General features: G+C 33.4%; 1 protein-coding gene across 3 annotated transcripts; it reads left to right on the top strand.

Moving 5' to 3' along the window:
• The first annotated feature begins 716 nt into the window (after window positions 1-716).
• Window positions 717-10,436, top strand: LOC104102077 (protein NUCLEAR FUSION DEFECTIVE 6, mitochondrial-like). 3 transcript variants are annotated; one of them, XR_011410214.1, is made up of 4 exons: window positions 717-934; window positions 1,376-1,500; window positions 8,691-9,110; window positions 9,889-10,162. XR_011410214.1 is itself a non-coding variant. In XM_070182113.1 (3 exons), the coding sequence occupies exons 1-3, from the start codon at window positions 783-785 to the stop codon at window positions 8,552-8,554; spliced, it is 285 nt and encodes a 94-aa protein (XP_070038214.1). In that variant the 5' UTR covers window positions 717-782; the 3' UTR covers window positions 8,555-8,954. The 3 variants fall into 3 exon arrangements, 2 of the variants coding, with proteins under 2 accessions (XP_070038214.1, XP_009607983.1); XM_070182113.1 differs by lacking the exon at window positions 9,889-10,162 and having other exon boundaries at window positions 8,547-8,954; XM_009609688.4 differs by lacking the exon at window positions 8,691-9,110 and having other exon boundaries at window positions 719-934; window positions 9,889-10,436.
• Window positions 10,437-11,678: the final 1,242 nt, after the last annotated feature.

Below are 11,678 nucleotides of genomic sequence, written 5' to 3'. Positions count from 1 at the left end.
TTTGATTTGATTCAAGGGCTTGTAAAGCTTGGTCTTGAATCTCCTTCTTGAACTTGAATTTAGATTTGATCACGAACAAGTAATTTGATCTTGAATGCCTTGGTATTTGATGTTCTTGATCTTGAACTTGAACTTGTAGCTTGAGTGTTTAAGTGCTTGAACTTGTAGCTTGTAGAGAAATCTCCGGTGTTTGATCCACGAGATCTCTGCTTGCTTCTTGTTATCACTTCTGGTATTTTCTAGCTTATAAAGACCTCTATTTGTAGTTGTAGGGAGTGGTGTGGCTCTGTGATTTGATTGGTCCCTCTGAACTGACCAATGGCATCTAGACACTTGGCACAACTCTATTGGTTGTTGATTTGGCTTAGTATGCCAGCTTTTCTTGACACATGACATAATTTCATTGGCTCATTTATTTGCCACATCATTTGACACGTGACGTAGTTTTATTGACTCGTTCTTTTGACTTGGATTACTACATCACTTGATACGTGAAATGAGCCTGGCTTTTAGATGGGCTATATCCATTTGGACCGTGGGCTAATGAAGTGGGCCTATCATTTTAAATGGACTAGCCCAACACATGTATAGTGAATTTAAATAATTAGCCCAATTTACTAGCCACAATATTTATTTGGACTAATATCTTAAATTTAATATGGTCCAAACTATTTTAGTAATTTAAATCCAATAAAATTTAAATGCTTACGCCCCAAATTTAAGAACCTATAAAAAAACCCCAACAAAGCCCTATTTGCATCTGCTTAGTAGCCTCAACAGACATGGCGTCTTTCACCGTCAGGTCCCTCCTCCGCTCCGCCACTACCTCCGGCCGAAAAGCCGCCGTTAGACTTTCCGGTGGTTCCAAGCCCAAGGCCTCTGCCTCTACCTTTCGTATCCCATCACAGAAACCACTTACCGCTCGCATTTTCAGGTCATTAAACATTTTTTAAACTTTTTGCATTTCACCAATTATTTCAGTATTTACCCTTAGTTATATATACATGCTATTGATCCAGATAAACTCTGTACACACACAACATATATATATATATATATATATATATATATATTCTCTCGTTTCATTTTATGTGGCACATTTTACTTTTAATATATTAAAAAAAGAATAACACATTTAATAAATATTAGAAACAATTTTAACTCTAAAAATTCCCATTTTACTATTATCGAAATAATTTATATCCACACATGTGTATGACTTATTTTAGACCATAAATTTTAGAAGTCTGTCTTTCTTATTAAATGCCCCGCATAAATTGGGACGGAGGGAGTATAAATTTTCACCAAGAGTATTTACCATTAATTATTTCTGTATAATATTGAATAAGATGCAATTTTTCTTTATATTTTGTAGGTCACCTGTTGAAATGAGCTGTATAAGAGTGGAAACGATGTTTCCATATCACAGTGCTACTGCTTCTGCATTGCTGAATTCCATGTTATCTGGCACTCCTCGATGCTATGGTTGGAGTCTTGAAGGTATACTTACATCTTTTTATATTATCGTATGGATCCATATGAAGATTAGTTTGTTGGGTGCTTGATTTTATGCATATGTGTTGAAGATATAGATCCCATTTGGATAAGCTGAATTTAAGTAGCTTTTAAGCGTCACATGCTGAAAAACACTTTTTAAGTGATAGAGCTGAATTTATGATTAAGCAGTTATGTATATGAATAGAAGTGTTGAAGCTGAAAATAAATTGTTGATGTGTTTGGTAAAAACAACTGATAATCACCCTTAAAGCTTGTAACACCAGAAATAAGTTTATTGGTGCAACATTTTTGATTTTATACTAATTCAAATACAAGTTAAATTTGTGTATCAATTTACTTCAAGTTATATAAGATTTTTCTAATGAATATAAATTATTATTTATTTAAATAGCATATATTAATTAATTTTATTGACCAAAGTTTGAAAGTAATAGACAATTCATATAGAAACTACCCAAAAAGTAAATAAAGAAATATTTAATTGTAATAGAAATTTCAATATTGAAACATATTGTTGATGCTTGACAGTACGAGGAATAGATCTTAAAGTCGAAACATAGCTTTCTAGAAAGAAAATTAGCTTTTAGGTGGCCAACTGCAATGAGTGAAAAAGCAAATCACTTGCTTTGCAGTATTGTTAAAATGCAAATATGTTGACGTTTCTGGGGAAAGTTCCAATTGCTTGCGTTCTTTTTTATCTTTGCAAGTTTTCTCTAGGTTATTGCTATTTGCCACAATCCAACGATTGGAAACTGCTAGACGAAAAGGCAACAGTGAAAGGCAGATATGAAAGTCAACGAAAGAAGTAGAAAGACAAGAGATAAAATTGTGATTTACTTTGGTCAAAGCCTAAGTACTTTTAAATAAAAAAGTCATAAGTATGTGGGCAGACCAACTTATAATTTTTCGCTTGTTTTAAGTTATTTTGGTCTAAAAGTACTTGGCTTAAAAGCATTTTTTAGACTTCCCAAATATCAAAACAATTTAAAAACTGCTTTTAAGTTTGTTTGACCAGCTTTTAAGACAATCCGAACACCCATAGTGTTTGAATTGGCTTAATAGGTGTTTGGATTGGCTTAAAAGTTGGTCAAACCAGCTTAAAAGCACTTTTTGGCTTGTTTGGTATTTGACAAACTTAAAAAGTGTTTTTGAACCAAGTGTTTTTAAGTTAAAATAACCTAAAACAAGCCAAAAGCTATAAGTTGGTCTATCCCAAACTTATGACTTTTTGGCTTAGAAACACTTGGGGTTTGACCAAGTAAATTATAATTTTATTCCTTGTCTTCCTTCTTTCCTTTGTTGATTTCCATCTCTTGATTGCAACAATAACTTGGAGAAAACTTGCAAATATTAAAACGAAAGTTAGTGATTAGGAACTTTTCTTGGAAACCTCATGAGATTTGCATTTTAACATTTCCGCGAAGCAAATGCCTAGCTTTTTGACTCAGTTGCACTTCATCACCTAGATGACACACAGGAACTAGTTTGTTTCTAGAAAGTTAACTTTCGACTTGAGGAATATTCATCATACATTTTATTTATAAAATCAGTTCCAGTACGTAAAAAGTGCGCTTTAGCACGTGCTTAAATTAAGCTAATCCAAATGGGCTCATAATTAAGTAAATAAAAGTTGCTCTCTCCAGCAGCTTTAACTTTTAGATGGGATGACCACACACTTTTATGTGGTATCAGAATAGACAGAGGTCATGTGTTCGAGTCTCATTATCACCCATTATCAACAATTTTTTTTTTACGTGTTTGGCCCATAAAAAAGAATTTCTCCCACACTTGTGGGTGCGTGTTTAGAATATAGTTAAGTAAAATAAAGTGTGCGCTCTCTAATAGTATAAGCTTTTAGATGAGATGTGGTTCATCAATAATTCTCATGTCTCCAAATCTGTATACTATTGTTAGTGTTGTGTTTAATGTGTGAGCTTGTAGTCCCTAGCGCTATCTGCCATTTGTTCTAAATTTCTAAAAGATTGTACGATGTACATTTTCACTTGGTGCACTCATGAGATTCCTTTTGGTACACTCATGAGATTCCTTTGTGTATTGAAGATTGGTATTTGGTTGTCGCTCTTAGAAAATAGTGTCTTTTTTGTAGGTTTTCTACTTTTTGATCAACTAATTGTATTCGGGATTTTTTTGCCCGCATTAATAATATTTATTACTTTATATTACTTTATCAAAAGAAAAGAGTACACTTATTATCTTATACTTTAACCTTTGAGTGCACTGCTATATTACATAAGTTGATTACATAGGCCACTATTATCAGTATGCAATGTGTGCACTTCTTTGAGCCTTGAATGGTTGAAGCAAAAGTTCCTTATGAGGCCGTTAATACACATTTTTAGGAATTAATTACTTTTTTCTTTGCTTTTGACTATTCAAATAGGGCATCATTCCCAGATATTCACATTGTTAGAATGCCAAATAGGATCTTAGGCTTAACTATTTACAAACACAAAATGAGAAGAATACAACAACGGAGTTGTCACAAGTATAACTTAAGTGGTCTTGAAATAGATTCCACAACTTGAAGTCTTGAAATGAAATTCCGGCGAATCCTATTAACTCTAGAACACATGATCATGTGAAGAATCACTAGAATTTGCATCAATCACAAAATCTGCAATTCCAAGCTACTATTTAGTGTACTTGCAGGAAAATAATGACGATACCACAATCGTTTTAGATGCAATGAAAGATGAGATGTCACCTATGAAGGCAAACCAAGTTTTGGACGAATATAAATGAAGCTCCTTGGTTCTTGAGATTGAGATGTATTGAATTAGGTCCAAGTATTAACTTGGCATGTCTCGGAAGACTTATATTAACAAAGTTCTAGTGAGGCTTCAATTGCAAAGTCGTTCACCAAGTCTAGCACCCCCATCAAAGGTGATAAACTATGTCAAAGTCCATGCCCTTAACATGAAGTTGAATGAGCAAGAATGCAAAGAGTTCTGGATTCATCTGTTGCTGGAAGCCTTATGTATGCTCATATTTGTACATGGCCTGATATTAGTTTTGCGATAGGTATGTTTTGGGAAATATCAAAGTAATTAGGGAAAAGTACTTTGAGAAAAGGTTAAAAGGCAATGTGATATTTCCAAGGTACCAAAGATTTAACACTCACATATTGATGGAGCAAACATCTTCAAGTGTTAGGCTATTCAGATTCTGATTTCATAGGATATGTTGAGAGTACTAAATCAACATTAGGGTTGAACCATTTCTTGGAAGAGCGTAAAGGAACTCGAATAGCTTCAAGTATAGAAGCTGAATTTGTTGCATGTTATGAGGCAACGTCACGAGCCATTTGGTGTCTAAATAATAAGTGCTCTAGTAAGTCCAAATATATTGAACTAGAGTGTCATGTTGTGCGAGAGAGAGTTCAACCGAAAAAAGTGTTCACTAAACACGTTAGTACCAAGATGATGATAGCAGACGTTTGACGAAAGCATTGGTGCGAAAACAACTTAGTGAACATGTCTACTACATGTGTCCTAGTGATGTACAATGTTCCTTTGCTCAGACACATCAACCATGTTGTGTTCTTGTATCTTATGTGCACGTTTTATGAATCTACATGACTTGCAATGATATTTGGATCACTGACTGCTTGTGTTTCCTCTTATAACCTATCTACACTGAAATTACTGATAGTATTGGACATGTTGAAATTGTACTCAAATTATTAGTACAAGCCCATCATGGTCCATATTGGTAATTTTGGTAGGATAAGTAATGTGATACATTGTGGCCGCTTCTTGAATTAACTTATTTTCATGTGGTCGTTTGTCCATTCATGTGCTTAGAGGAATCATTAGTTGTGTACATAGTATGTGGATGAATTATTTATAACCTTCCTAAAAAACGTGTAGAAGGATGAATTGAGTTTCATTGGCCAAAGTCAAGTAACTATTCAAATACGTTGAAAAATCATTCATGAATCCGTCAAGTTAATGTAACTATAGATACATTCATGGATTCTTCATATATCTTTTAAGTTAATGAATGTCTTCCTAGATACTAAGTACAAACATATGAAAAGTATAAACACATGAAGGAATTATGTATTTGGATGTTAGTTCCTTTAGTCAAGAGAAAAGATTCAATTTCCTATATATTATGGCCATAGCTGGGTTAGCCATTTCAAAAGACATTATAAACATCATAAAAAGGGATCTTCGTCCCTCTCAATACTCCAGCCTATGTTTTTAATATTGCAGGATAATGTATACTCCAGCCTGTCCCAATTTATGTGGCATCTTTTCTTTTTTAGTCTATTCCAAAAAACATATCACCGTTTTATATTAGAAATAAGTTAACTTCATAATATCCTATTTTCCCTTAATGAGATGATTTATAGTCACACTAATGTCTAAGGATTGTTTTAAACCACAAGTTTGAAAAAATTTCCGTTCTTTCTTAAACTCCATGCCTGGTCAAATGGTGCCACCTAAATTAGGACAGATGGAGTAATATATAAAGAAAGGAGTATGAAGATTGAGACTTCGTGAACTTGTGTCATCAAATCCCTAGGCTCATCAATACGGAAGCAAAAATCAAGATCCAAACATCTAAAGCAATAAAGAGTTGCTCATGCCAATCAACATAATTAGAACCATGTAACTTAGGGATGTTCGGCATATTTCCCTTAGTGCAGCTGGGATAACAATTGCAAAATGATACTCCCTTTGTTCCTATTTATGTGAATGGATTAGGAGTACAAGGGTCAAAGCATCTACTCTTATCCCAATTTATGTGGCACACTTTCCTTTTTAGTATGCCCCTAAAGAATGTTACTTTTCTATATTTAGAAACAAATTAACTTTAAAACTTTCATTTTACCCTTAATGAGATAAATTATAGCCACACATGTCTAAGGATTGTTTTGGTTTGGACCACGAAGTTTAAAAGTCTTTCTTTCTTTCATAAATGTTGTGCCTAGTCAAATGGTGCTCATAATTTAGGATGGAGGGAGTAATTTTCAGTGTGAATTCGACATAAATTCTTCAAGCTCTTAAAAATAATAATTCAATATTTAAAAGTTACATGAAAAATACTTTAAGCTAACATAGTTAATGATTAAAAATACTCAAAAAGAGTTTAAGAAAATTGTGGTCAAAGAAAACACTTTTTGATTTCTCAATAGTAACACTTTCACATAAATGGAATGGAGGGAGTAACAATTATGCTATAAGTGTATATTTCCATTGCATCATCTAGTCTTATTTTGTGTAAAGATTTAGACATGTTATCGATTACAAGTGAGGTTAGTGTAATTAACCCCTTTAAAAGCATAATGAGACATTTTACATCTTTGGATATAAAACACCTCTAATTATAGAATCACAAACACCTTTCGGTAATTTAAATTTCTATAGTTGCAAAAGCAGTATGTTTATCTAACCTTTTTTGACTGTACGTCACTTTGACAACTGTCAAAGTGAGTTCAAATAATAATAGTTAAGGAAACAAATTTACCCTTTTTTGTACTTTCTCCGTCCCAATTTATGTGAAGGTGTTTTGTTTGGGCACGTAGTTTAAGAAATAAAGGATGACTTTTGAAACTTGTGGTCTAAACCAATCTATACGAATTTGTGTGGCTAGAAATCATCTCAATAAGGGTAAAAACGAAAATTTTAAGTTGAATTGTTACTCCATATAGAAATGTGTCATTTTTTGGGACTGACTAAAAAGGAAATAGTGCCACATAAATGGGTCGGAGGGAGTATGGCATATAACCAGTACATATATTATTGAATTATTTTAATAACTATATGAAACAGGTTAGAAGAGTATTTTGGTGAAACAAACATTTATATCACCTAAGCTAGTCATCATAATGCAGAGTGTATATATAACCCTAAATAATGCTAACACGCTAAATACTTTATAAGTTCATAAACCAGCAACCTAATGCTCTGGTACCACATGTTAAAATGCCAAGTAGGATCTTAGGCTTAACAATTTATAAACACAAAATAATAAGAATAATAGTATGAATCTTGAGCCATAATATTTCTAAATGTTGGTGCAAATTTGAGATTAACTTGTCTTGTTAGTTGATGGTAGTACTTAGGTTCTACGTAAAGTCTCAATTTTCATTCTCCTCATCTCTTTATCTTTATATGTTATGATGAGATACTACAAACTTAGGTGGGAGTGTAGAGCGGGACCAAGACCCCATTATATATGTTTGGAAAGTCATTTGATATGGCTAACCCATCAGTGGCCATATAAATATGTGAATGGATTTTTCCTCTTGATTAAAGGAACTATCATCCAAATACAAAATTATTCCATGTATTTATATTTTTCATGTGTATATACCTAGTATATAAGAAAACATTCATCGATATACTAAAAATTCATGAATAAATCTTGAAGGATTCATGCTGAATCCTGAATTTAGCTAATCGTTACATTTCCGTAATGGACTCATGTATGATTTATCAATGTAGTTGATTAGTTACTTAACTTTGGTCAATGTAACGTAATTCATCCATATACTGTGTACACAACTAATCATTTATCCAAGCACATATACGGAGTTCACCATAAACTAGGTCACCTTCTGCTAATACACATACCTAGTAGGTAACTTGTTAACCTGATATTTCACATTAGATTAATGTGTTTACAAAGAAAACAACCATGTCACATGGTTGTTTTGGCACAAGATGCGCTCTACTATCTATATTAAAAATACAGTGACGTTTGTCTAGTATTAGAGTTTTGTCGGGAGACGAGTCAGTTTGATTTGAGATTGTAGACTTGTTGTTTTGTGGCCTTTTATTCTGTTTGTCCTTTTAGTCTACAACAAAAACTCCTATTGGTTGAAATTATTGTAATATAACTCGCAATCAGAACTCTTTAAATGCTTATGGGTTCAGCTTACAACAAGAGTGATATGCACTTCACCAAGGTATCAATATATGGCATCGAGCCTTGAAATATGCATTTGCTGTGCCTGTCTGATTGTAGCTTGATGCAGAAATACGTATTTCTTGCAGATTTGTGAATCATGCAGCTGATATTGAATGTTGATGAGTTAAGTCCATAAATGTCGGGCTGAAAGTTGCTTAGCATATAAATGTTGCCTTCTCAATTGTAGTTGTTAAGATGTAAGTGACAGTCTAATACTTGTATTTAATCAGATTGCGAGGATGATGTATGATGAATGTCAGAGAGTTCAAGTGAAGCTTTATGTCCAAGCGGTCTAAAAGAATAAATAGTAGAGTACTGAATGAGAACATGGGTATTTACATCTTGAAGTCGTGAGTTAGCTCATTGTAATTATAGATATGTAATGGTCAAAGCATGAATTGACTCCAGAATTTTATTGCATTTCTTTACGGTTATGATGTTAGATATAGCAATATAATTACCAGATTTTAGTTTCCTTGAATTGTTCTAGAGAATCTATTGATGTCTTCTATCATTTGTATATTGCCAAGTTGCTTCTGAAAAGATTGTATCATGAGTAACTTAGACGGGCGTCGTGTGGACAACCACAAGTATTCATGTCTTTGGGTGATCTAGATTGTTCTTAAACAAGCCTCAAGAATAAAACTTTGGTAAGAGTATATATTTGCTAGTAAAGATATTTAGTTGCGTGTTTTTTATAGTATTCGTAAACCACTTGATTGTTGCGTCTTTGTCTCTTGTATCCGTCTAAAATCTTTTAATCCACTGGACTGAGAGACACATTTCAGTGGCACTGAAATGAAAGATGATCCCCAAAGGCACAAAAGTTTTCTGCTATCTCAATTGCCTTTTCTCTTTTCCTGGGAATGGAGGGGAGATGATTTCATTTGATATTGTCTTAACATTGTATGCTTGTTCTCTTGTTTGCTTTTGGATAACTGAAGTTAAAAAGAAAGTTCTTGTACAAGTTGAAGTCCTAGTATATCAACTTACAGTGACCATAAAAGAGGGCCAAGATAACATAAGAATTGAACTTCTGCTGAGAACTAGAGTTTGAAACTTTAGTAAACTGTGAACCTGATGAAATGGGAACAATTCCAACACAGGGACTTCCACCAGTATGGAACAATATCATCCTTAAACAACATATTTTTGCATTTTCAGATTAACTGCAGACTTTGCGTGATGCTTTTGTTGTGATTTGCTGTACTTGTCTGATTATAGATTGATCGGAATGTACTACTTCCTGTTGATTTGTGTGAATCAATTAGCTATATGATTGCTGAAGAATTAATTCCTTAGATAAGCTTAACTGAATAGGATAGTGTGAGGAACTGATCCTTAGCATGTATTATTTGCCTTTTGTCATTGTAGTTCGTGCTGATTAAATCATGCTTTGGTTCATTCTAATACTTGGTATTCAATCAGATTGCAATGATGATTTATGATGAATATCAGAAGGTTCAAGCAAAGTTTCACAATGCCAGTCTAAGAGATTGTCTGAAAGTAGGGTACAATAGGAGCTCCAAAGAAGAAAAATATATCTTCTACTGTAAGTCTGTAACTGTGATTTTGACCCCCTTCAGTGAATTCTGGATCGTAATTGAGTGTTCTTAATTACTCCTAGTATATGTTTGTTGGACAACTTTTGAGCTCATTGTACTTGGACTATGAGAACAAAAGTATCTGACCTTGTCTACAATTTTGTTGCTGGATACAGTTCTAAGGTTTCTCCATGAGCATGGAAAATCAGATGTGTGTGCGTGGGTGCGCGGGTGCGCGTGTCTGTGTATGCTTACGCATTTTGTTGCGTTTTAATGATGCTTATGCTTATGTTGCTAAAAGAGCAATGTTTTGATGCTAAAATCTGCTTAGCATCCAAAATCTTGATTGCACAATGTTTCAATTTTATTGAAAGAGTTATTACATAGTAGTTTGACTTTGGCCTTTCCTTGTTTAAGGCTGTGATTACTGCACATTGGCTTTGACAATTTTGCAAATTGTTCCAAGTGCTTTTATTTGTTCTGTATGCTATGAACTTCAGTAAGACTGCGGAATTAGCTGTTAAAATCACCCCCCCCCCCCCCCCTATTTTTATTTTTATACTGTTGGCAGCTATTTCTTATGGGGTAATTTTCTCAGTTACTCCTTTCTTTTCCCGGAAAGAATGATGCTTAGTTTTAGATATTCAAGCATTTCATTTCCACTATTAGAGAATATTTACTCCATAAATATGGAATTAGTAACGAGACATGACATTTCTCTTTAGAAATCCTTTATAAGGGTAAACGATAACTCACCATGTGTAAGCTTGCTCAAATTGCCAGTTTCAAATTCAAATAAAGATGGAAGTTATGGTAAGTTAATAACTAGCGTAAAATTAGTTAATTTATGACAAATAGGAGAAAAAGATGGGCAGTTGGCGAGATGGCCATATATCTAATATTTTACTCCCATAGTACATTCCTAATTATCTCATATTTCAACCATATACCGCTCTCCTTTAACCACATAGGTAATGATTAAAACTAGCAAGGTTAGTAACATATATAATGCAATGAACCAACTTATATATTTGACAGTATTAAGGCTATTTATCACCTTTACATTGTTTAGTTTAACGGGTTATAGTAGATAGTTATCATCTTGTATGGCAATCAAGTATGGTAATAGCAAAATTCTTTAAGCCGTCTGTATATAAAAATTAAACCTGAAAATAGAAGGCTTAAAATTAGAATTGAACACAAACTAGAGAAGGGAAGAAAGAAATTGTTACTGAGTACATGACACTTGATAGAAGAGTGTGGAGGTTGAGAATTATGGCAGAAGGTTATTGGATAGTTGAGTATATTTCTTTGCCATACCAGTTGCATTAGTATTAATCTTGTTTTCTTGTTCATAGAGTTATATTTATACCTGTTATTTTTTTCGCTTCAGTTATCTTATTATATCGTTATTGTTATTGCTTGTTGCTACTGCTTCTTATCATTTTTTCCTTAAGCTGAGAGTCTTCGGAAACAATCTTTCTACCTCCACAAAGTAGGGGTAAGATCTACGTACAAATTACCCTACCTAGACCTCACTTATGGTTTATACTGGTGACGAGCGCAAAACACAACACCAAAAATTAATGCTCGCTAACCAAAGATAGTATAGTAAAATATGATCTCCATAGGGATTGGATTTAAACAATGTTCAAATAATTTCTGGGTTAAATG

The sequence above is a fragment of the Nicotiana tomentosiformis genome, chromosome 8 (genome assembly GCF_000390325.3).
Source record: "Nicotiana tomentosiformis chromosome 8, ASM39032v3, whole genome shotgun sequence".
In the NCBI taxonomy this organism is placed as follows: Eukaryota; Viridiplantae; Streptophyta; class Magnoliopsida; order Solanales; family Solanaceae; genus Nicotiana; species Nicotiana tomentosiformis.
Note: the sequence above shows the minus strand (reverse complement) of the source record. Positions and strands in the feature narration are given on the sequence as shown.